This window comes from Phlebotomus argentipes, unplaced genomic scaffold (assembly GCF_947086385.1).
Source record: "Phlebotomus argentipes unplaced genomic scaffold, Phlebotomus argentipes genome assembly contig_40, whole genome shotgun sequence".
Lineage (NCBI taxonomy): Eukaryota > Metazoa > Arthropoda > Insecta > Diptera > Psychodidae > Phlebotomus > Phlebotomus argentipes.
Window position 1 is genome coordinate 95,341 of NW_026776183.1, and position 23,970 is coordinate 119,310.

Consider the following 23,970-nt stretch of genomic DNA (forward strand, 5'->3'; position numbering starts at 1 on the left):
ATTTGAGGAGTGTTCTTTTCCATCACATTTTTGTTTAAATATTCCACCATCAGATTGAAGATATCAACTTCTAATTAAATTGTCTCATGGGTAGAACAACACATTTTGTGTAAAGCAAACTCTGCGCGGCGAGTTGACTAAAAGGCAGACTGAAACTCAATAATTGGCAAACTTTCCAGTGTCAGCCAAAAGTATTTCCCAGAGATTAATTCTCGCGGTAGGGAAAAAAACTTGGCAAGTTTCTATGTGAGAAAAAAAGAAGGAAGAATCTTGCAGAATCAATAGACAACTTAATACTGAAAGCTTTTCACAAACAATACTTCATTCAATTACCAAGACTTTTTGTTGTAATCCAGTAAATGATGATGATTTAAAGAAGATTCTTTGCCGTTCAATCAATTTATCACACAAAATAATCCATCATACAAAGCGAGAATGGAAGTGAAGTGATCTTGATTTTTCATACACACGAAAATCAATCGTCCTGAAAGGTTTGACGAACATCGGCAAAAGTTTAACTGCAGAAATTTTCTCATATAAGAATTTAAGGGAAAATGTCATAGTCAATATAATTTCCTTTCAGCGCATCATGAGGACAAAAAGGATGGAAGAATTGCAAGTTTGATCTTCTCAAATTAATCATTTTTTTGCAAGAAATTCCGTAATGAAATTCCATCTCAAACACATTCCAATTGCATGGAATAAGTGTGGAGTGGAGAAAATCGATTAAATTGAAAAGAGAAGCCAGAGGGAGAATGACAGACACTATAATTAAAAGTGTCATCTCATGTATTTAATGAAGAGTATGAATCGAAAGGCTCCTTCTACTTCTCGTGTATTGCCAAACATGCAAATTCAACTCCCTGAAAACTCAGCCTTCGTATTTTGATGAGGTAAAGTTGAAGTGGACAGAAAACATGAACTAGTAATTAACAGACTTTTGCAGAGCGACTCTCTGGCTTGATTGAGTGTGGAAAATGAGAAAACGCTTGTATGGGAAGAATATTAAACTCAGCGACTCACCATCAAAGAGCACATCTTGGTAGTGGACAAACTCCTTCCTCACGTTCTCCGACTCCTTCCTCTCCCACTCTTCGCGCATTTGCTGCAATTTCCGCCCAGTCTTGAGGAGATCGTCCTCTTCTTCATCTTCGTCCTCCTCCTTTTCCGCCTCTTCTTCCAGCAATTTCCCTTCCTGCTCCCCTCTTCTGTCAATTATCCACTTTGGCTCCTCCTGAATACAGAAAAATAGTAATTAGATTCACCAATTATTAATTTATGGCATTCTATCATTCAAATACTCACTCTATTCGCCAATCGATCCTGAAGATTCTCCGCCAGCGACGAGTCTTTCTTCTTGAAGAACTCCAAATCCTTTCGCAGACACTTCCTCGTCCTACCCAGGCAATCTGTGTACTCCACCCAATCTTCCTGAGGATCGTCGCTTCTGAAATCCTCCTCATCGAATTGCTCTCCGTCATCGTCATCAGATGACGAGGAACTTTGACCCTTTTCCACCTTCTCATCCTGCCTCTTCTTATTGAACATCACCAGACAGTTGTCGTCGGAATTCAAGAAGCCTCCAGAAGCACTCATCTTATCATAGAATTTACTCTTGGCCTCAAGAATCCGCTTAGATTTGTTCATCATCTCAGAATCCTCCACTTCAGTTGTCTCCGTTTGCCTCTCGGTTTTGCTGCTTTTTGCGGCTTTTTCGGTTTTGGGGAAGTTCTTAGGCACAAATGTCGCAATTGATTGCTGCTCCTTGGCCACATTAACTTCCTGCTGCTTCCGCAGGAGTTCCGCTTTGAGGCTGAGAAGCTACAATGGAAGCAATGTAATCTAAAAGTGACTCTTCATTTACACCTATTTTTCTACTCACCGACGATATGTTGACATCAATCTTCTTATTAGGGTCATTCATTATGATGTAGAGAATCTATTTCCTTGTCCACTGAATTCTACACTGTGATTTTTATCAATAATTTAGCAAATTAATTTCACTACACTCGAATACGCGGATTAAAAGTTTGGGGAAACTGTCAGGGAACTAAATAAACGTGAAGTTTGGAAAACTTATTGGCAAAAGCGCTCCACGTGGGAAACATCAGCAACTTTAGCATTTCACAGAATTTCCGCATAAGCGCTGTTTGTGTTCCAGAATAAAAACATGGCGAGAATGCCATTGTGTTTTAAATGAGTGTGAAAAATCTCATATAGTGCAATAAACAGTGTGAGAAAGTCTGATTTTCTAATGCTGGACTTGAGAACAAGTGTTCACACACGTGGTGGGATGGAGTTTTAGAGTGATTGAAAGCGTGCAGAGGTGTTTTCGTGGAACAAAAGGCAAGAGGACTTCCGGGATGATGATTGATTTTTCCTTACTTTTGCGTCTCTCTTCCTGTTTTCTATTTTAGCATTGTCCGCTGCGAAGAAGTGGAATATTGCAATAGAGGATGCACAGTGGCGCTGTTGTGAGGGAGAGTGACGGGCGGGACGGCGGGGAGGAGGTGATGGAAGCCTCGGCGGAGGTCAAGATGCTGGAGTGCCTCACGGAAATCACTCAGAACCCGGAAAAGGTGAAGAAGAGTGAGTCCAACACTGCAATGACGAGCAGTGTGGCGAGCATTCTGGACGACACCACGCCCAGTGACTCGGGCGTTCACCTGCTGGACTCGGAGAGCAGCGAGTTGAATGAGTCCATCATGTCCAGCAGTGGCTTCGACTTCGATGGAGCATCGGCTGAGGGGAAGATCACAGCTCAGACCATCTGCGAGGAGCCAGTGGTGTGCGAAGAGGAGAAAGCTGTGACTGGCATGACAAAGAGTGACATTGAGAACTCCAATGTGATGGAACACTTGCCGATGGAAGCGTGCGGAGACGCTGGTCAGCAGATTCCCGACGAGATGGTCTCGAGTACTTGCTCAACCTTCGACACGGAGGCCATTGTGTACCGCCGGCGGGTGAAGAAGGGCAAGTCTGGTGCTCAGAGTGCCCCCAAGAAGCGTGTCTCCTTCCACGAGGACATTCTGAAGAACACAAAGACGGACAACATTCACATTGAGCACGGATTCATCACGTACAAGGGCGCGGCGGCGAAGAAAGCGCCGCACGTGAGTCGGTATTCTTGGTGCTCTGAAGGCGATGGAGATGATATGAATGAGAACAGCCAGTATGTCTATCGGAATGCGTGCTCCGACGTGTTGGATTACGGGAAGACGGACATTTATGAAAATCCCGTGGCAAACTACATTCCGTACGATAACTCGGGCATTTTCGAGTATGGACCGCAGTATCGGGAGAGAGGAGAGCTGTACAGATGCCACTGTTCCGACTCCAACTCCAGCCTCGAGTCCAATGAGGCGGATGAGCGCAATTCCAACCAGAGGAGGAACTATCAGCAGGCAAAGTCCAGCTCGTGTGACTGCATTGGGAGTCATCAGAACAATAATGGGCCGATTATCACAGAGAATTGCTACTTTTCCGAGCCGAGCATGGACACAATGCGTGAGAATGGAACTCAGCAGAAGTCTGTGTGGAATAAGGAGAGGAAGCCGAAGAGTAGTTGCCTGAAGAAGACAACTAAACACACAGATATCATCAATGAGTATAACTTGAATGGCACAGTGAAGAAGTACAACATTCATCAGTTGCCAGAAGTGAATAATTTCATTGATAGCAAGACAATTTTTGGGAGTTTGAAGAACATATTCAGTATTCCGCTGCCGGAAAGGGGTGTTCCTGAGGGATCTGAGGATCTGCAGTCGGTGTGTGAGTGTATTCCGGAGGGAGACAGTCGTCCTGAATCTCCTGTGCGTCCACGACCGTTTCTCTCGAAGAGTCTCGATCAGGGATTGACGAAAAAGTCGCCCGGCAGCAAGAAGTACATTCACAATGTGGACGAACAGCTGCGCCGGAAGAATGATGCCGATCTCTATGCTCCGACGACTGTGGAGAGTCGCAAGAACAGCACAGATCTGCTGTCCAGTGAGATTTCTCAAATTACCGACAGTCAGTCGACTTACAGGAACAAGTTCATTATCAATTGCGAGAGCACAGTGTTTGAGCACACGGGCGTGTCGTATGAGGCGCAGGATGGGGAGAAAGTGGTGCCGTTGGTGAAGGATGTTGAGGCCGAAAGCACATCTTTCCTGGCAGTTCCATTCACACGGAAGCTGAGCAGTATCTTCAGGGGCTTCAAGGAGAGTCCACCGAAGCAAGAGAGCACAAAATCTCCCTCTGAGGAGGCAAAGTTTATCCTTGTGGGCGCAACGGCTGATGATAAGACAGCCAATAAGCCTCCATTGCCGACAGATGCTGGAAAGAGAGGAGGAGAAAAGAAGACACGAAATGTCATGGAATGCAGCATCACATCGAATTCAAGTGATAGGAATTCGACAATCTCAGACATCACAAGTCTCACGTCCAGCACAGCGCCAACCAGTGAGCGTCAACTGGATGGATTTGCCAAGATCTTCGGCGATGGATCGCCACAGCACTCGAGACACTTGGCGTCGCCGGTGAGGAAGAAATCTCTGACAACAAGACCACCAGAGCGTCACAGAATGAGTCCGGATCTCTTCAATTCCGGACGTGATTCGAAGAATACGATGCTCTCTGAGGAATTTGACGATATTCTCACCATAACAACTGATGCCAGTGATAAGCCAGATAGCGATATGGTTATCGTTGACTATCCGGATGTGACAATTCCCGATCGTCCAGAATTGAGTGACTTCTTCAAGCCGGCCACGTCGAAAACATCCCTGATCAATCGCTTCCTGCGCCATGTGACGCAGAAGAAGATCATCGATGCCACAATCAAGAGAAATCAATTCTTCCTCTCGAAGATGAGTGCGGAGAAGAAGGTTTGCGGGAATTTGTATGTGAAGGGCGTGAAGCCGAGGAATCAGGAGTTGATTGAGGATCTCAATGCGGAAATTGCGCTGGAAATTGAGATGTCTGGCTATCGTCAAGGGCGCCGGGAGCGCTGTGAATTGTCACGCTTGCACATTGACATGGGCGTTGGTGAGATTTCTGTTGAGATTTTCAATGGCAATTGCCTTCATATCTTGCGCAATGAGTCGGAGAATCTCATGAAGGTGAGACTTTTCTCAAGGGAGAAAATGCTCTTAATTTAACACATTTTGCTGCTGTCTTTTTCAGGTCTTCAAGCTGTATGCTGGCTACAATCGCGATGGCACAATGACACCAGTTCTGGTTTTCCTCACGGACAAGACTCTCTATGTGACGGATTTGGTGCGGAATCGTCTGTGCAATAAATTTGTGCTTCCCTACTCGGAACTGGATGTTATTTTGGTGAGTAGGCAATGTGAGGAAATCCCTCGGGAGGGAGTTGTGTTGAAGTTTCACCACCCACTCAGTTGGTGGTTGGGTGAATGCGATGGCAGAAGAAGGGTAACATCTGTGTTGTCTCCATTGGGAGTTTTAAACTTTTCCCATGTCTTGTGCATTGTAATAGAAATGTGCTTCTATCTTGGCTTCACTATGATTTAAATTGAATTATGTGAACTTTAAAGAGATGTAAGAGAAGTTTTAAAGTCGGTATTTTTCTTATTATTCTCTCTTTCTCTTTCCAGATGGGACCTTGTGGGAATACAGTGCTGTTGTGCAATGGAGCCAGAGATATGCAGCAAGTCCTTCTCGCTGGTGGTCCTTATCCTGCTGATGCTCTTGTCTCTAGTTTGGAGATCTGTGCTCGCCGTGGAGGCTCAATTTTGCCGGCAGTTGGACAATTGACACTTGATCACTTGGCGCCATTGCAGGCTTTTGTGCGTGACAATTCGTCGATTCCCAAGGGAGATGCCTGGCAATATTATGCAGTGGTGAACATTCCTGCGGTGGGCTTGAGTCTGGAGAAGGAGCCGCTGGGGCCGTACGTCCGAGGGCCGCTGATGCACAGGAATTTGAGTCAGAATGGTGTGGCACAGCCTTGGTATGCCAGCTATTTTCTCCTCAAGGCTGGAGTGCTATATATGTTCTCTGATGCTGGTCAGAAGATCCCTTCGTGGGCCATTGCCCTGACAGAGTGTCAGGGTGCCAGGCGGGCCATCAACACCACTCGTCCGCACTGCTTTGAGTTGATGCTGCGCACTGGAACACTCCAGTTGGCCGCTCCGGATGAGTATGTGGCGTCTGAGTGGCTTCAAGCACTCGTGCAGTCGGCCAGTGGTTTGTTTGAGATGCAAGAGAGACACTCAACACTTGGCTGCACACTCATCATGACGGCCAATCACTTGATAACACTGCGTGAGGACTTTGCAGCGCCACTGAGGCGGGTGAATTCTGTGTGTCCCAAGTCGCCGTCGAAGGAGAATATCGATCTCAATGGACGCACACTGTCGCCATATGACTCTTCCAGTGAATTCAGCTCCACCATGAGCACACCGACGAGGAATGGCGATCGGAGATCCAACTCAAGCTTGAGTACACCTGTGAGGAATGTGGGAAAGGCCGCAGGACTTCAGCAGCTGTTGAGTCCTCAGCGCGATGTGGCGAGCAGTGAGAAGAGTTACTCCAGCATGAGTAGCTTTTACGGGAAGAATTCAGGTGTTGAGATACTCACTTGTGCGGCAATTGACGAGATGGTGACTCTGAAGATTCCTCTGGCGCCCAACAATTGGTGGTGCGTCTTGGTAAGTGGTCTCTGGAAAGGAGGGAATTTTGTGTGGGATATTAAAAATGTCTTTACTTTTAACAGGAATTCTCATGTCAGGAAGTGCGTGAAAATTCAGATGATTTGGTAATTTTCTTCGCCACCAATTCAGAGATGCGTCGCTTCTTGTCGATGTTGGAGAGAATGTGGCAAGCGAAGAAGGATGATCAGTTCCCAGTCACTCTCATCTCCGATGAGGATCTCGTTGGCGAGCATTGTACAAAGTTATTTGGGGAGATCAACAAGTCCTGGGAACCTCTTCTCTCCGCTGCACTCGGATATCCTCAGTAAATATCCTCTGGCGCTGCTTTCTTCGTCCTGTGTTGAGCCAAATTACGCTTTTGTGATTATGTTTGAGTTTTAGAACTTAAGTTTACTGTGATTGTGATATTTTTGCGTCATTTTTTCGTTGCCATCGAGAGGATTTTTTACTTCCTCAGTTAGGTTCCTGCTTTCTCTGGCGCTCTTCTTGCACTTTTTAACCTAGAAGAAGATGAGCAAGAATTTTACCTATTATAAATTACATATATATAGAGAGAAAGAGAAAGAAGGTTATTTCTAGTCCTGACAATATATATTCTCGAAATGTTTCCCATTGAATCTCATTCTAAAGAAGATTTGTGAGTGCAAGATGACATTAGGTAATCGGCGGATATTAATGGAAGGAGAAAAAGGCACAATATTTATTCACCCAGAGAGATGAGAAAAATGTGGTGGTTTTACTGGCATATTTAAATGTTACCCGATCCAAAAAGTAAAATTGATAACAAAGATATTAGAATAATTAGCAGCAATTCTATCAAAAATACTTAAAAACTGAATAATCTCACTTCGTAACTACTCTAAAAAAGGCTTCGTAGCTCTTCTATCCTACAAAAAATAGGCAAAAATATTCATATGAAAACATGAAATTCTTCCCTTTATTTGTGGTATTTTCGCCTCCCCAAAGAACTCTTTTCAATCCAGTCTAGAAGGGTATTTTTGTTACAAGCCAAACTCATTTACAGACAGATTCTCATGGAGGAGAGAATCAGAAACACACCCGAATTCATTGTTGAAGGGATAATAATTTCATTTTACTTAGAAATTTATTGAATCATATAAATCAAATGGTAATTCAAGTATTGATGTTATCTGTATTATGAAACAAGTAATAAATGATATAACGGAAGGCAGTTGGTTTTCAGTTCAGCTCGAGGTGGGACATCTCAAAGTCCAGATCAAAGAGCGGGAGCATCGGCGGTGTCTCGAAGGTGAAGCCTGAATCGTCGACCGGAGACGGCGGAGGCATTCTGAGCTCGTCCATCTCGTAGAGGTGACACTTTGGTGGCTTCTCCTCTTCGGGATCAAAGCTGAGTGTGTTCTGGATGATTTCAGAGATGTCACAGTCTGTCAGACAGTTGTCTGCCCAGATGCTCCTCAGTGATCGCTCATCCTCCTTGTACACACTCTCCGGGAAGTCATTGTAGATCATCTCGGGTGCCATTCGAACGCTCTTCTTTGTGGACCTCTTCGCACTCTTCCTCATGGGAATGCCAGGCGTCACGAAGGAGGACTTCTTGACGACGCTGCCGGTGGGATTGTGCAATTCATTCACAGGAGTCTTGACGATAGACTTCACATGTCCATGATAGGGTGTCTTTGGCGCTGCTCCCATCGGAGTGTGGTGTATTGTGTTCTTGACATCTCCCAGAGCGTTCTTCTTCTTTTTCTCCGACCTCTGAATGCCGCCTTTTCCTGGCAGAAGTCCCGTTGGAACCTCTGAAACAAAAGGCATTTTTTATACGACCTTCATTACTCACTTTAAACCCCATTTTACCTGCATTTTCGTCGTAATTCACACGAAACATGACTCTGCAGTCTCTCTTACTATACTCCAATACAATTCCACTTCGCAATGGTAGGATTTTACGAGAAATTTGATGAAATCTTTCGCCTTTTCAGCGTCGTTCGTTACTCCGACTCAACTGTTTGTCTGAGCAGCTGATGGTCGACTGAGATTCCCCTACTTTTCGAACCACTCTTTCGCCACATTTTGCCGCTGGAGGGCGACGCAATTTCGAAAGCATATTCTTGTAGTTTTGACTGCCGCCATTGATGGTGTTGTTTCGTGTCGCGTGTGTGTTTTTCAAGAGTTTTCCTGAATTCGCAGTGTTTGCAGAGTGAAGAAATGGCTCCAACAATTCAGAATGGAGCCAGTGGGTCTGACAAGCGCCCACAGAGACAACAAGAGAAGAAGTACGGCAGATTTTGTGTGGATTTCGCGAGGAAAAAACTGATTAATTCTGTGTTGATTTCAGATCGGAACTAATTTGCCGCGTGAAATACTCAAACAATCTCCCGGATATTCCTTTTGACTTGAAATTCATCACTTATCCCTTCGAGAATGACCGCTTCATTCAATATAATCCCACATCCTTGGAGCGGAACTACAAATACGACGTCTTGACGGAGCATGACCTCGGTGTCACCATTGACTTGATCAACAGAGATCTCTATCAGGCCGATCCCTATGCCCAGCTCGATCCGGCGGATGAGAAACTGCTGGAGGAGGATGTCCACACGCCGCAGGACTCCATGAGGTCGCGCCAGCATGCGAAAAGTGTCTCCTGGCTGAGGAAGTCTGAGTACATTTCCACCGAGCAGACTCGCTTCCAGCCGCAGAATATTGAGAAGGTCGAGGCGCAGGTGGGCTACAATGTGAAGAAAAGTCTGCGCGAGGAGACGCTGTACATGGACAGGAACACCCAGATTAGGGCCATTGAGAAGACCTTCCAGGACTCAAAGGCACCCATCATGAAGCACTACAGCAAGCCAAATGTCACTGCCGTGGAAGTCTTCCCGCTCTTCCCGGACTTCAAGAACTGGAAGTATCCATGCGCCCAAGTCATCTTTGACTCCGATCCCGCGCCAGTGGGCAAGAATGTGCCTGCTCAACTCGAGGAGATGTCTCAGGCCATGATCAGAGGTGTGATGGACGAGAGTGGCGAGCAGTTTGTGGCTTACTTCCTGCCCACAGAGCCGACGCTGGAGAAGAGGCGGAAGGACTTCGCCAGCGAGGTGCTCTATGAGGATGACGAGGAGTATGAGTACAAGATGGCCAGGGAGTATAATTGGAATGTGAAGAGCAAGGCGTCCAAGGGATACGAGGAGAATTACTTCTTCATCGTGCGCAGCGACGGTGTCTATTACAATGAGCTGGAGACGAGGGTGAGGCTTAGCAAGAGGCGACAGAAGATTGGACAGGCGCCCAACAACACCAAGTAAGTCCTGCTTTGCTTCTGTTACTCAAAAGTGAGGATGCTTCAGCACTTTCTCAACTTCTTTCCAGGCTTGTGGTGAAACATCGGCCGTTGAATGCATCGGAGCATCGAATGCAACGCTATCGCGAGAGACAGCTCGAGCCTCATGCGGAAGAGGATGAGGAGGAGATGGAGGAGCCTGCGCCGGAAGAGATCAAGCCCTCCGAGGAGGATACGAAGCGGAAGTCTCGCTCACGTTCCAGATCACGATCTGGCTCTCGGGCAAAGTCCTCTGAGAGTGAGGGTCACAGGAAGAGTGAGAATAGCAGCCCGGAGAGACGTAGCCGCAAGAATTCCTCGGGCAGCGAGAGATCTGGCTCGAGAGCCTCGTCCAAGGGTTCAGCTTCGTCTCGCAGTCGCAGTCGAAGTGGCACAAGATCGAGATCAAGATCAAGATCAAGTGGATCCGAGAGTGACCGGCAGAGTGTCCACTCGAAGGCCTCTTCCAGGCGCTCTCGCTCCAAGAGTGGCTCCAGATCACGCTCTGCATCGAAGTCCCGATCTCGGAGTGGCAGTCGCAGTGGCTCTGGTGAGCGACATTCTCGCTCCAAATCTCGTTCCAAGTCTGGATCTCGATCGCGCAGCGGATCGTCACGCTCGCGATCAAAGTCAGGCAGCGGAAGTCGCTCACGATCTGCCTCTGCGACTGGCAGTGATTCCGAGTAATTTGTATAATCATGTAGTCCTTAAAAAATGCTGAAAATAAATTTTTCCCCTCCTGAAAGTCGCATGTTCGAAAGTGCTAGAAAAGCCTTGGGCGAGCCGCCATTGCTGTTCGAACTGTCACGGAGGCCCTCTTTTGATCCACGTTTTGTGTATTCGCCAAGCAAAATATCATGAGCTCGACGATTTCTAAGAAACGGAAGGTAAATCCTGCAATTATACCCACAATTTGTAGTGCAATGTGTCCGGGGAGGTTTGATCTACAGAGTTTGATTGTTTTTGGGGTGGTCTTTCGAGTATTTCTCAGGAAAAATTGTCTTGAATCTGCGGGTTGAAAAAGTGGGGTTAGGGCAATAGAGTTGGTCCTTCTGTGGTGAAATTCTTGCCAATAATGCCATTTCCCTTTGCAGTTTGTCTCCGATGGAGTCTTCAAGGCCGAACTGAACGAGTTCCTGACTCGTGAATTGGCCGAGGATGGCTATTCCGGTGTTGAAGTGCGAGTCACTCCAATCCGGACAGAGATCATCATCATGGCCACACGAACCCAGAATGTTTTGGGCGAGAAGGGTCGTCGCATCCGTGAATTGACGGCAGTCGTACAGAAGAGGTAACTTTGCCACTTTGTACGATTCAATGAGTTTCCTTAATAAATTCTCTGAATGGCTGTTTTGCAGGTTCAACTTTGCTCCCGGAACCATTGAGTTGTACGCCGAGAAGGTGGCCACTCGTGGTCTGTGCGCTATTGCCCAGGCTGAGTCTCTTCGGTACAAGCTTATCGGAGGTCTGGCCGTGCGTCGTGCCTGCTATGGTGTGCTCCGCTTCATCATGGAGTCCGGAGCGAAGGGATGCGAGGTCGTGGTGTCCGGAAAGCTGCGCGGACAGCGTGCCAAGTCGATGAAGTTCGTCGATGGCCTCATGATTCATTCCGGTGATCCGTGCAACGACTACGTGGACACGGCGACCCGGCATGTGCTGCTGAGACAGGGAGTGCTGGGCATCAAGGTGAAGATCATGCTGCCGTGGGACGCCAACGGCAAGATGGGCCCCAAGAAGCCTCTGCCCGACAATGTATCCGTGGTGGAGCCCAAGGATGAGCCAACTGTCGTCGTGCCCACCTCGATCCCCGAATACAAGAAACAGATTGAAACCACCACGACGGAAGTCGAGCCGCTGGCTTAAGACGTCCACATGCGCGGGTATTCAATGTAAGGAATAAATTTCCTCGAGGAAATGTGAAGACTAAGCCAGGTATTATTATTTCGCTACAAGTCTCTTTATTTTTTTCCACACAAAGGACACGGCAAAAAAGCACTACAAATAATTTATATAGAAAGCGAAGAAAATTCTTACAATTTTGATGAAACCATGTAGTCCATAAGGTAATTGAATGGCAACAATTGACAATAATCGAACAGAAGACGCCGGATCTCCCTAATACTGTCGGTATTTGCGGTGTAAACTGTGAGATCAGAGTTTCTGCGGAGGAAAGAAAGCCAAGAATTAACAGATGGTCTTAAAATACGCTGAGGAATTGGACTCACTTAGCTTTTGTGACACATCCTAGGCTGTTGAGGGAATTCAGGGCGATGCTGAGACTGTCCAGGGACAAGCAATAGGGATGGGTGAATGGTTTGTGACTCATCAGAGCCTCTTCAATGTGTTCTTGCGTGGTGGCGAAGAGTTCTTTCTCGCTGAAGCCACTGCTTGGAAATTTGGTGTCAATCACTTGGGTGACTTGAAGGTAACAGCAGATAAACGGTGCCACTGGCGTTAGATAGTATCCATCGACGGTCGATGGTTGGTAACTGATTTCTCCTTGAGCATCCTCATCGCTGAAGACATTGTAGTTCTTGAGCAATTGAACGTCTTTGGCAAAGTCTCTCTCATCGTTGACTGTGTAGAAGACAAACTCATTGGCAAAGATGAGCCTCAATTTCTCCACGCTTTGCAGCAATTTGGCCATGGAAGTTCTCTTTCTACCCTTGTCAGTGAGGTGTTGGGCGCAGAGAATGGTGATAGCCACGGAGGAGCACCAGAAGAGGCAGGGATTGATGTAGATTTGCAGGTAGATAATCGGAAGTGTGTTCTTCATGGTGTCTTCAGTGAGCGCGTGAGCCTTGAACTTGAGCCTATTGACATCTCTGAGAGAGATTCGTGGCTTCTCCAGAATCACTCGATCATCTTTGTCAATCTTTAGGATATTGCAGTGAATCCTCAATGATTCCTTCACCACATCTCTGATTTTTGACGCATCCACCGCCACCACGGCTTCCTGACGCCTCAACAACCCTGCGAGGATTAAAACACCCTCGCAGAGCTGATCGAATGTCGTTCCCTCGCCCAAATACATTCTGTAGCTGTAGTAAATGGCGATGAGATTGAAGCAATTGATGACAATTCGTCGTTGTTGGCAATTCACAACATCATGGGCGAGATCATAGATCAGCGCCAGTTCATTTCTGGTCAGATTCTGCACGTGAGCCGGTTCCAGGGCATGTTGGAAGCGATTGAGGCTGTCGCCAAAGTATTCCTTCACGGAAATTGGCGTGCCAAAGTCAAAGAACATGGATCCATAGCGATCCTCAATGGTCAGCACGGACTTTATCAGTCCCATTGTGGACTCCTTGGGCTTGGGCACGCCCAGCAGTTCGTAGACAAAGAGCTGCTCCTCCAGCGGACGCTCGTAGGAGATGCTGACCGGGACGATGGTGATGTCTGGCACTTCGCCCATGAAGAGCGGCTCCAGTGCCATGGACAGAAGGCCAATCTTTGGCGGCAGAGCCTTGCAACTGCGACTCCTCGTGCCCTCGATGAAGAACTCAATGCCCGTGTGATAGGCCGTCACGAGGGCGTGCATGTACTCCTTGAACACGTACCAGTAGAGCTTGTCCGTGGCGAATGTGCGACGCATGAAGAAGGCTCCGGTCTTCCTCAGCATATTTCCCATGCCAACCATTCCGTGGAAGTCTGCAAAATGCGAGGATTCATGGAAATTAATCTGGTGGCGAGTGAAAAAGTCTTTCCTTACCCATTCCTGCAGCAATTCCCGGAATCTCGAGATCATAGGTGAAGCAGAGGTAAGACATGAGGATAAAATCTGCATAGCTTCGATGGCTGGGCAGATACAGAACAGGGTGACTTCCCACTTTCCTCTTCACATTCTCAATACTGCTCTCGTTCACGTAAACGCCCGTGCAGATCTTCTTGATGGTCGATTGGATGCAAATTCCCAGCCATCGGATGACTGGAAGACTCCTGGCCAGTCCAATTTCATCCAGCATCTGTTGCACTGCCACAGTGAGTTGTTTTCTCTTCTTTTTGTCATTTTCACTCATCTGCAAAGTGCAAAATCGCAAAATCTATGTGATTTTCAACTCTGGACAGAGACGACAAAAGATCAACAAAGATTCATTTTGGAGGGAATAAAGCACGAGATAAGAAAATTTATTGTTTCTATCAATTGGAGGGATTAATGCTTTCTTGTCTCTCTCTTTCTTTGAGTGATTTTCCTCATTATTTTTTAGGTCACAGACATTCCATAGAGATGATGTCGTGGAGAAAATCATGCCTTCTATTTGCCTTTCACGCGATGATGAACAGAGAGAGACGAAGAGCAAATAAGGCAAGATTAATTCACTCCAAACACAGACTCACCTCATCGAGAACCTTGAGGATTCTGGGACTCCGCGCGACGAGCTGCTTGAGCTGCTCCGGCGTGAGATATCGATCCTTGCGACATGGTATCAGTGGATCCCACTTCTTTCGCAAATTGGGCAGCCGATTCCCCAGCAGAAGATTCTGATATTGCTGCAGGTAATCCATCGGTGGCTTATCGTTATCGGTCTGTGACATTTTTGCGCGCACTGCTCTGGGAATTTTTCTGACTCTGATTCACGTGGTGCCCTTTTCAAATGCTCTCTCTCACACTCTCTCGAAAAAGTGTGCACCTTCCGCGTGTCCAGCAAAAGTTAACTTTCACCTGTAAAAAATATGAGAAACAGATTTCTTTTACTGCTCACACAACACTGTTTTTTCTACTGGCATCTCACGCCGGAGCTCTTTTGGGGCCTTTTATAAGAAAGGTGTGTTTTCCTGACACATGCAAATGACTCCGCGGAATTGTGCTTCCATGAATTATTCACCACACAAGCGCGGATAGACGAGGAGAGGGCGAGGAGGTTCAGGGAGACAGTCAGGCCACTCGTGGACGCTAAATAGACATTCTAATGATTCTAATACTATGTTAAGAATAGAATTGTGAGAACAGCGCCCGTCCGTGATCACATCACGCTCTATACTGAGCCGCTGATTCCAAGCGCTCCAAGGAAATAATCTTATCAGCTATTTCTTCCAATGCTCGGCGCTCACTGGGGCGCTTCCAGAGGGAGAATTTGAAGCACTTACAACAATTGATCGATAAGGGAATGACTAAAATGACCTCCTGAAATGCACTGCTGACAAAACCCGAAGCACTTCTCACTAAAGCTGTTTTTTTTGCCTATCATCTTTCCACTTTTTTTTGCCATTCATTCATATTTCATTATTGCTTTTCATGCATTTCTATTAACTGTGCGAGCAGTAAAAAAACAGAATTGCCTTGTGTGGTAAACATTTTTTATGACGGAAGGTTTGTTTTGACGAATTAACTTTACCTGCCAATTTACAGTAACTTCTGCATGATTTTCGGCTATGAATTGAAGCGAAGCGTGTAGGAATTTGCCGGTAAGGCGCAATCACAGCTCACGACTGTATTTGATAGTGTACAGAAGTATTATCTCACTTGATAATCAATCGATACACTACATGCAAAAAGCACGCACCGTCCCGGAAGACCGACCATCCATCGGACGACATTACACCTTATGCGTACCACTGATAAGTGTGTCTTCTTCACAACAAATAAACGACAATGAGAGGAAAATTCATTGTCAATCACTCTCGTACAAAAAACGTGTGTTCTTCTAATTTCTGCGAGAAGAAAATACCCAGAAATTGCTTATAAAAATTCTACAAACAGTTTCATTCATGCGTTCAGCTCGGTTCTTCCATATGATTTTCGCCATCAAACGTTCCAACTTCGCCGCCATTCGCCGTATTTTGTCCCGTGAAATTCCGTGTTTTGTTTTGCAAATTGTGCAATAAATTGTGTGTGAAATGTTGTGCAATTTTCCTGGCTAAATCTCACCCATTCGGCAGTGCTGAGGGTGTAAAAAGAACCCCCTGGGGGCGACAATGGCGTCGGCGGAGGAGGGATGGGTGCATAGTTTCTCCATAAATGAGATTTCGCGACACAAGAAAGGCTACACAATCTACAAAATAACATCAATAGTGAGTCAGAGACTGTCTATTTTCCTTTATCACATTGCTCAATCTTGCGCTGAAATTGTGTCATTTAGGTATTCCCGCGATTTGTGCCCGAGGCACTGTCGTGTGTGACAGTGTGGAAGCGCTTCAGTGAGATCAAGACGCTCCACAAGGAGATACACCGTCGCCACCGAGCGCTCAAGTTGTCCGGGAAAGTGCCTAAGCTCGAGGACAGATACTTCTTCCGGCGATTCGACGCGGAAGTCATTGGCGAGAGGCGTCAGTACATCATTGAGCTGCTGGAGTTCGTTGCCATGCATCCGGCACTGTATACGAGTGAGGTGTTTGTGAAGTTCCTGCGCGGCGGTCACACGCCGAACACCTCGCCAAGTCACAAGGGGAACATCGCGGCGATCTGCAAAGATCTCTCCATTCCCTTCCAGTCGGACGTTGCCCTGATCGATCCCACGCGGGATTGCGAGGCGGACAGTGACATTGTGTCCATTGACTGTGTAGATTCCTTGTCGAATGCTTCACTGGAGACACTCACCAACTGTGACTCCCTGTCCAGGCGGGGCTCGATTGTGAGCGAGGAGGGATCTGTGACCAGCGAGGGTAGATATTCACTCCAGCTCAGCATTGCTCAAGACATTGACTACTTCTTCGACGCCGCCGTGGACTTCAGCCGAGCAATGCAGGCGGAAGTGAATGGACAGTACCAAGAGAGCTTCGAGTGCTACAAGAAGGGTATTGACACACTCCTGACGGGTGCTAAGCAGGACAAAGACACTGACAGGCAGCAAATGGCTAAAGACAAGGCCACCAAGTATCTGAAAAGGGCGGAAAGTGTCTGTGAGAATCACATTGTGAAGAAACCGCAGAGTTTTTCGCCATCAGAAACTCAACCGTATTCCCTGGAGCGACCGCTGGGTCACTTGTCGCGCTACAAAGTGGTGAAGATTGTGGACACGGTGATGCAGGTGCAGGATAAGACGGACAAGAAGATCTACATCATGAAGGCAATTGAGAAGCCACAGAGCAGCTACTTATTCCTGGGTGCTTTTCTGCCACACAAAATTCCCTACATGGTGTCCTTGATGGCCTATTTTCAGTCAGAATCTTCCATTTACTTGCTCCTCAATCAGGCGCCCGGGGGAAAACTCTATGACTACATCAGCACTTACAAGCCAGGAGAGTTTCGGCCAGAGGAAGATCCTGAAGAAGTCAAGAGAGTACCTGAAGTGACGGAGGAAAGCAATGAGGAAGAATCTCATGAGGAACACCCACAAGAGGAGATGGAAGACTCTCCTGAAGAGGAAATGCGCATTCCGCCACCATCCTTTGACATTCTCTCGAAGGACATGGATGTTCTGGATTTGGTGTACTGTGCAAAATCTCTCCTCAAATCCGTTTCCAGCACTCTGAAGCAATCCAAAGGCATAGGAAGTGCCATTGAAGCCATTGAGGAACTTGTTCTTCCATCTGGTCTCCAAGACATTCCTGAAGAGGTGGAAAATCCACCAGAAGAACCCAATGCTGAGCCTCTAGAGGAACTTCCCGAGGACGTTTCAGTGGAGGAAGAAGACGAGACACCAAAGAAATATCCCATTCCTGAAGGATGTGTTCGTCAGTGGGCCAGAGAGTTGGTTGTGGCAATTGACTCTCTCCACAGGCACAATGTTATCTGCTGTGATCTCCATCCGGACAATGTGCTGCTCGGGTCATCTGGGCAGCTTCTACTCACCTACTTCTACTGTCGCCCTGATGCCACAGAGAAGTTCCTCAAGGAGGAGTCCGTGGCAGGAGGATATGTGGCGCCCGAGAGACCACTCACAGAGGTGTCAGACTGGTGGACAGTGGGAGTGATTCTCTTTGAGATTCTCACCAGGCACGCCTTCATAGCCCTTCATCCAGGGGAGATTCTCACTTACTATGAGGTTCAGTATCCAGAAGTGGAGATCTCCGATGAGGCCAGGGCTCTTCTGGATGGGGTGAGTGACGCTTGACCTCATTTCTTTAGCGTAACATTCCAATTTGTGCTGTTTTCGCGATAACACACGAATTGTTATGCCTGATTTTTTTGCTAGCTTTTACCACTGGAATATCAATGGAAAACATATTATGAAACCCACATTTTATCGCTGAGTAATTTGAATAAATTTGCTGTAATTGCTAATGACACATTCACGTGTCCTTGCAGCTGCTCCAGGTGAATCCCAGTGAGAGATTTGGCATTGACGAGGTCCAGACGCACGCCTTCTTCCGCGACACAGACTGGGAGAGTGTCAGATCGCTGGGCAGCCACTCGTAGCGTCCACACACTTAATTCTGAGTAATTTGTTCTCGTATTTTATTCTTTAACAACACCGTGATTATTTTAGCGAATAAACTTGTCAAATTATTTTCCTCGTGAAGGAAGTCAATATATTAATCTACTCGTCTTTTTTCCTGGTTATCAGAGATGTGTGATGAGGAGGGTGGAATTGTCAGGAGAAATGTAGTCAAAGGTGGCTTCCTGCGATTGCATGACTCTGACAGACTGATCAGGTGTGAATTCTCCAGACACTTGTCCGCCCATCTCATCAGCAGGTACGGCGAAGGTGAAGTGGAGCGCTTCCGATGGCGTGTCTTTCATATGCTCAGCCTTGCGATGAGTCTTCATGTGACTGGCCAGAGTGTCTGTGCGTCTGAAGAACTTGCCGCAAATGGTGCACTTGTAGGGCTTCTCGCCGGTGTGGATGCGCAGATGCTTGGCCAGATGGGCGTACTGGATGAAGGCCTTAGAGCAGAGTGGACAACTGTGCGGACGCACGCCGGAGTGGATCTTCTTGTGCTTCGAGAATGTGGAGGAATTCGTGAAAGCTTTGCCGCACAAATCACACCTGTACGACTTCTCGCCCGTGTGAATCTTCAGGTGTTCGTTGAGATTGGCCGAACGCGAGAAGGTCTTCTGGCACACGGTGCATTCGAAGGGACGTTCGCCAGTGTGCGAGCGCATGTGGACCTTCAGGTTGCCGGCGAAGGCGAAGGCGCGGCCGCAGACGGAACACTGGAAAGGCTTCTCACCCGAGTGCACAGCCGCATGGTTCCGCAGACTCGTGGGATGCGTGAAGGACTTCTGGCAAATCGAGCACGCGAAAGGCTTCTCACCCGTGTGGATTCGCTGGTGTTTTATCATGTCACACTTCTTCCCGAATCTCTTGTCGCAACTCGAGCACTTGTGCGGGCGACTCTCCCGGTGATGTCGTCGCCTGTGATGCTCCAGATCACGGGCTTGCGTGAAGGGAACGCCGCAGACCTCGCACGGTTCAGCCTCGGGTCCTTCGTGCTTCCTCAGATGAGCCTGCAGACTTGTGTCGATGGTAAATACTTTCTCGCAGTATTTGCACGATCTTGGCTCCTCAGTGTGCGTCTTGGCGTGATTCTGCAATGAAACTCTCATTGTGACCCGATTTTTGGATTCGAGATAAGACATAATCATGAAATTACCTTGAGATTCCGGAGCTGAGTGAAGGCCAATCCGCAGAATTCACATCTGTACGGACGATCTCCTGTGTGCCTCCGCATGTGCTTGGTCAGATCGCTGGATTGGGCGAATTTCCAGCCACATTTCGGACACTCGTGAGGGCGAATTCCCAAGTGCGTGCGCTTCTTGTGCAGCGCCATCGTGCTGGCCAGAGTGAATGATCGATCGCAGAGATTACATGTGAAGGGACGAATTTTGTTGTCTCTCTTTTGCCACTGAAGAGTTCCTTGAGCATCATTCTTCCTCTTCCTCTGGACTTTAGGCATTCGATCATCTTCTCTGCTTTCGGGAGGATTTGCAACTGTTTCCTCATCATTTGATACTCTCAAAGTCCCTGACTTGTCTCGATGATTGTCCATGTGATGAAGAAAAGTCCCAATTTCCACAAAAACTGCCGAACAGTCAGGACACTCGTGGTATTCTTCACTCTCATGGACGAGAACATGACGAAGAAGAGAATCCTTGTCGGCAAACTTTCCTGGACAGAAGAAACACTGATGGAAATTCTGGGAATCTGATGGATGATTCTTCAGAGTGTGTTTATGCAAATCAGAGATTAGTGAGAAGCTGTCTAAGCACTCAAAGCATAGACACTTGTCATCTGATCTTTTTCTTCTTCTCCAGGATTTTTCCTTATCACAAAGCCTCGCTTCAAATACTTGATCACATTCTACTTTTGGAATGTTAGTATTTCCTGGGGTTTCTGCAGTATCACATTTGCTATTGATATTGAGCGGTTCAGAAGTGATTTGAGATTTTCCTGCAATTCCGTCTTCAGCATCTTTCCTGTCCGGAAGAACAGGCACTTGTTGAGTTATCAGAAGAGATGAGACAGGAATAGTCACTGTGATGTTGTTCACTGTGCAAAATTCAACAACAGGAGTGGTCATTTTCTTCAAAGCAACGTCGATTTGTCTCTGTAATTGAAGAATATACAAAAAGAAGTGAAATTATCATCAACATAAACATTGTGTGAGAACTCTTAATATTCTGAGGATTTCTACAAAAAGACACTTACATTTTCTGGTAGTTGTACAAACACAGACACATTAGACACAAAAGAATTAAGTTTGATTTAAAAATCAACCCATTTTTTAGGGTTTTTCAACTAGTTTTAGTTTATTTTTCAATTGTAAACAAAACAATCATCACCATTTCTAGCAAGAGCACTTAGTGCACTGTGCTCACCGCCAGAGCACCGCGGCGAAGTGGTGGAAATGCTAGAAAGCGACAGGCCCTCTGGTGGATGTTCCCGACATACACTTGACACCGTCATAACCTCTCCCTTTTCCATACAAATTTTGCTCGGTGTACACGTGTGTGACAATGGCACCAACAGAAACCGTGAAAAAGTCCGTGAAGAAGGACGCAAAGAAGTCCAATCGCCTGAAGAACTACGACCTGGGATGTGGCATCATGCGTTACTCGCACTCGCGCAACTTCAAGCGCAAGGCGTTGTACCGATTCAAGGGTACAAAAACAAGGAAGGCGACCAAGCCGAAAGTCGCCATTACGGTGACCAAGAAGATCGGCGGAGCCAACAACGGCGGTGAGCGTGTGGTGAAGCTGCAGAAGCCGAAGGCGTACTACCCGACGAAGCCGCGCATCCAGAAGCGCCCCGCCCGCCGCCTGTTCAAGAACCACCAGCGCAAGACACGCAAGTCCATGGTTCCCGGACGCGTGCTCATCCTGCTGGCTGGTCGTCACCAGGCCAAGCGTGTGGTGCTGCTGAAGGTGCTGTCGTCGGGGCTCCTCCTCGTCACCGGACCCTACTTCCTCAACGGTTGCCCCATGCGCCGCATCTCGCAGAGGTACGTGATCGCGACCAAGACGGTGGTGGATCTGGGCAAGTTCAAGCTGCCGGAGCACGTGAACGACAAGTACTTCAAGCGTGCCGCCAAGAAGAAGAGCCGCCGCACCGAGGGTGACATTTTCGCGCAGAAGAAGGAGCAGTACGTGCCGTCGGAGCAGCGCAAGGAGGACCAGAAGGCCGTGGACACGGCCGTGAAGCAGGCGCTGCGCAAGAGGAAGGACAGGAACCTCATCTGCCAGTACCTCAAGGCCCTCTTCCGCCTCAAGTCCTCGCAGTATCCTCATCGCATGAAGTTCTAAGATTGACGCGCATTTCGTGGATGTGGAGGAAATAAAGAGAGGAAGACAAATAAGTTCTCTGGGTTTATCTATTTTTCTTCTTCTTATTCAACACCTGCTTAACTTGAGCTACTGTATTTGCAGAAGACGGATCTCACGGTGGCGCGCGTTGCATTATGTTGTGGGGAAATTGTGCTCTAATATTCCATTTTGCTCTATGACACAGAAATTCTCTAGAATTCGCCTACAATCCGCAAAAGACGGGCGCTCCGCCCTAAAGATACTCGTAGAACATGTACCAGTAAGTGCAGTTGAGGACAGTGAAGAGGAACGGGAAGAAGACGCGCGAGAAGCGATCGATGTTGATGGCTCGGCGGAGGCGAATCTGGGCGGGAGTGAGTTTGGGCGGTTCGGGCTTCTCGCCGGTCATTTCCGGTCCGAGGGGGATTGGCTGGAGGGAGAGCATGGAGTTGTCCTGGCGTGGAACCCACGGCACATCGGTGGAGTTGTCGTTTTCCCGCTTGCCGAACTGCGAAAGCAACTGCGTGTGGAGAAGATTCAATTCTCACATGCTCCAAGATTTGGCAAAAGAGAGGATCACTTACGGATCCCCGGCAGACACTGTTGCGTCCCTTCGGCTCCATCATCTTGTCGCCCTTGTCTGCTGCAGATGAGGAGGTTTTGGTCGGTGGAGTGTCGCCCAGGACGATGTTCACCAGGCAGTACTCCATGAGAGCCATGAAGACGAATCTGGAAGGCAAGGAACACTTCTTTAGCCACTCTCAGAGACACTGGGCGGCCACTGACATTGTGCAGACGGACATGAAGGCGTCCACGGCCTTGAGATAGGACACTGGTGGCAGAGATGCTTGGGATTTAGCGTGTTGCGTCGAGAGGGTCAGCAAACTCGTGACTCCCAGAGTCACCCGGGCAGGAGCTGCTTCGGGTTTTATCCAGAAACTCACCCACTGCAAAAGAAATCAGGACATTTGGGGCCAATTCTGGGAATCCTTTATGAATTCATTGGAAGTGCTGAAGAGCTTTGAAAAGTATTTCTTAATAACTTCTCACCGACATGATGACAATTAAGCATGTTGGAACATAGGTGTGAAAGAGATAATAACCGAGACGACGTTTCAGGACGAAAACCACTTCCAAACAGGTAAAATTCCCTGCAAAAGTAATTAGAAAGTGTTAAAATTAGATCAAAGGCCGACAGATTAATTGGCTGTTGAGTATTTGCCATCCAATTTTGCTCTTTTTCACACCAAGTTGAAGAAAACTCGAAGACTACTGTTAAGTTCTTTAAAAGTCCTTCAGGAGAAGGACTTTTGTGTTTTTTAATACTTTTTATTCCATCAATTCTTCAGGATGATTGCGATGAAGCATATGCTTCATGTTGCAGTCAAATTTCGTATCTTTGAGCGAAACAGATTTGAAACTCGTCCGTTTGCAATATTTTCAACAGTGAATTTCACTATCTTCAAATACGTTTTCCCACCTGTTGAGTAGACTTGTGTGCAATCAGCCGTGTAATTTCGCACCAGCGCCAATTGTGGGAGCTCAATATTCTCATCGACAACCAGAGGCACATCCGGATCCCACTGGAAAATCATGTCGTCCGTCGTGTGAGACACTGAAAAGCACAGAATTCTGCATAGAATCTCAGCTAGAAATAATCAGTTTGAATGATTTTGGGCATTACGGCTCTCCATCTGCAGCTTGCATTCCTGAGTATCGTGAGGATAGATGAGGAAATTCATGGCGCAAGAGAGTCGGAGTGTGAGCTTCACCATGTACAGGATTGTCTTATCCTTGTACAGCCACATGTAGTGATTGGGGATGGTCATGGTCTGGAAGGTGACTGACTTGGCGTTCTTGAAGAAGGAGTCCGGACGCCACATGTGCTTCAGCCACTCCACTTCCAGCAGCCGATACTCCGACGTCATGTTCTCAGGCAGTCGCAGCCGGTGATCCTTCCATGTCTGGGCGAAGAAGATGTCCGCGGCGTACGTCTGAGGGGATAAATTGCGAGTATTTCCTGCATTGGAGTGCGCCATTGGCTTACCATGGACGTCTCGTCGATGGAATCCAGGCCCATAACGGTGACGTGGAAGAAGACCGTCGTTGGCTGGCCTTCTTTCTTCGGCGGTCGCATCTTGTCGTAGCTCTTGTGATCTTCCGGGAGGATGTCGTTGAAGGTGAGGCTCGTCCTTTGGGAGAGAATCCAAGAAATCAGTGGGAATCAGGTGAATCGAATTGGTGAGGAACTCACTGATGCTCGCTGCGGCTGATCCTGCCGCACATCAGAGTCAGGAGGAGACAGAAAACAGTCCACCGGATCATTGCGCAGCGAAGGAGTGAAGTTGAGCTGCTCCGCGGCCACTTGATGCACCGCGTGGGTGGCG

General features: G+C 47.5%; 10 protein-coding genes across 12 annotated transcripts in view; 5 read left to right on the forward strand and 5 right to left on the reverse strand.

Annotated features, from left to right (window-relative positions):
• LOC132263931 (coiled-coil domain-containing protein 174) overlaps window positions 1–2,031 on the reverse strand; it is a 35,004-nt gene extending 32,973 nt beyond the window's left edge. The window contains exons 1-3 of the mRNA XM_059763952.1: window positions 1,883–2,031; window positions 1,306–1,821; window positions 1,024–1,234 (exon numbers count right to left, since the gene is read on the reverse strand). Of these exons, the coding sequence (XP_059619935.1) occupies window positions 1,024–1,234; window positions 1,306–1,821; window positions 1,883–1,924 (769 nt within the window). The 5' untranslated portion in view covers window positions 1,925–2,031. The remainder of the gene's footprint in view (window positions 1–1,023; window positions 1,235–1,305; window positions 1,822–1,882) is intronic.
• A 127-nt stretch (window positions 2,032–2,158) lies between these two features.
• LOC132263924 (uncharacterized) lies at window positions 2,159–7,009 on the forward strand. The gene is made up of 5 exons (XM_059763943.1): window positions 2,159–2,346; window positions 2,418–5,102; window positions 5,167–5,319; window positions 5,601–6,656; window positions 6,722–7,009. Exons 2-5 carry the CDS (start codon window positions 2,457–2,459, stop codon window positions 6,965–6,967), a joined length of 4,101 nt encoding a protein of 1,366 aa, XP_059619926.1. The 5' UTR covers window positions 2,159–2,346; window positions 2,418–2,456; the 3' UTR covers window positions 6,968–7,009.
• Window positions 7,010–7,745: 736 nt separating this feature from the next.
• LOC132263937 (uncharacterized) lies at window positions 7,746–8,682 on the reverse strand. Its single transcript, XM_059763958.1, has 2 exons — window positions 8,496–8,682; window positions 7,746–8,437 (listed from the first exon to the last, which is right to left on the reverse strand). The coding sequence occupies exons 1-2, from the start codon at window positions 8,524–8,526 to the stop codon at window positions 7,860–7,862; spliced, it is 609 nt and encodes a 202-aa protein (XP_059619941.1). The 5' UTR covers window positions 8,527–8,682; the 3' UTR covers window positions 7,746–7,859.
• An 83-nt stretch (window positions 8,683–8,765) lies between these two features.
• LOC132263930 (RNA polymerase II-associated factor 1 homolog) lies at window positions 8,766–10,720 on the forward strand. Its single transcript, XM_059763951.1, has 3 exons — window positions 8,766–8,914; window positions 8,977–9,939; window positions 10,008–10,720. The coding sequence occupies exons 1-3, from the start codon at window positions 8,847–8,849 to the stop codon at window positions 10,642–10,644; spliced, it is 1,668 nt and encodes a 555-aa protein (XP_059619934.1). The 5' UTR covers window positions 8,766–8,846; the 3' UTR covers window positions 10,645–10,720.
• Window positions 10,721–10,738: 18 nt separating this feature from the next.
• LOC132263934 (small ribosomal subunit protein uS3A) lies at window positions 10,739–11,884 on the forward strand. The gene is made up of 3 exons (XM_059763956.1): window positions 10,739–10,844; window positions 11,052–11,248; window positions 11,316–11,884. The coding sequence occupies exons 1-3, from the start codon at window positions 10,815–10,817 to the stop codon at window positions 11,818–11,820; spliced, it is 732 nt and encodes a 243-aa protein (XP_059619939.1). The 5' UTR covers window positions 10,739–10,814; the 3' UTR covers window positions 11,821–11,884.
• An 8-nt stretch (window positions 11,885–11,892) lies between these two features.
• On the reverse strand, window positions 11,893–15,514 carry LOC132263927 (dihydroxyacetone phosphate acyltransferase). 3 transcript variants are annotated; one of them, XM_059763945.1, is made up of 5 exons: window positions 15,294–15,514; window positions 14,296–14,620; window positions 13,670–13,976; window positions 12,183–13,608; window positions 11,893–12,117 (listed from the first exon to the last, which is right to left on the reverse strand). In XM_059763945.1, the coding sequence occupies exons 2-5, from the start codon at window positions 14,491–14,493 to the stop codon at window positions 11,988–11,990; spliced, it is 2,061 nt and encodes a 686-aa protein (XP_059619928.1). In that variant the 5' UTR covers window positions 14,494–14,620; window positions 15,294–15,514; the 3' UTR covers window positions 11,893–11,987. The 3 variants fall into 3 exon arrangements, with proteins under 3 accessions (XP_059619928.1, XP_059619930.1, XP_059619929.1); XM_059763947.1 differs by lacking the exon at window positions 15,294–15,514 and adding an exon at window positions 14,691–14,860; XM_059763946.1 differs by lacking the exon at window positions 15,294–15,514 and having other exon boundaries at window positions 14,296–14,860.
• Window positions 15,515–15,732: 218 nt separating this feature from the next.
• Window positions 15,733–18,258, forward strand: LOC132263925 (ribosomal protein S6 kinase delta-1-like). The gene is made up of 3 exons (XM_059763944.1): window positions 15,733–15,969; window positions 16,038–17,936; window positions 18,146–18,258. The coding sequence occupies exons 1-3, from the start codon at window positions 15,874–15,876 to the stop codon at window positions 18,254–18,256; spliced, it is 2,106 nt and encodes a 701-aa protein (XP_059619927.1). The 5' UTR covers window positions 15,733–15,873; the 3' UTR covers window positions 18,257–18,258.
• A 99-nt stretch (window positions 18,259–18,357) lies between these two features.
• LOC132263929 (zinc finger protein 883-like) lies at window positions 18,358–20,364 on the reverse strand. Its single transcript, XM_059763950.1, has 2 exons — window positions 19,435–20,364; window positions 18,358–19,369 (listed from the first exon to the last, which is right to left on the reverse strand). Exons 1-2 carry the CDS (start codon window positions 20,359–20,361, stop codon window positions 18,401–18,403), a joined length of 1,896 nt encoding a protein of 631 aa, XP_059619933.1. The 5' UTR covers window positions 20,362–20,364; the 3' UTR covers window positions 18,358–18,400.
• A 375-nt stretch (window positions 20,365–20,739) lies between these two features.
• Window positions 20,740–21,636, forward strand: LOC132263933 (large ribosomal subunit protein eL6-like). The gene has a single exon (XM_059763955.1). It carries the CDS (start codon window positions 20,798–20,800, stop codon window positions 21,581–21,583), a length of 786 nt encoding a protein of 261 aa, XP_059619938.1. The 5' UTR covers window positions 20,740–20,797; the 3' UTR covers window positions 21,584–21,636.
• Window positions 21,637–21,644: 8 nt separating this feature from the next.
• Window positions 21,645–23,908, reverse strand: LOC132263940 (glycine receptor subunit alpha-4-like). The gene is made up of 8 exons (XM_059763962.1): window positions 23,838–23,908; window positions 23,631–23,775; window positions 23,268–23,577; window positions 23,064–23,198; window positions 22,634–22,734; window positions 22,370–22,530; window positions 22,168–22,312; window positions 21,645–22,103 (listed from the first exon to the last, which is right to left on the reverse strand). Exons 1-8 carry the CDS (start codon window positions 23,906–23,908, stop codon window positions 21,837–21,839), a joined length of 1,335 nt encoding a protein of 444 aa, XP_059619945.1. The 3' UTR covers window positions 21,645–21,836.
• Window positions 23,909–23,970: the final 62 nt, after the last annotated feature.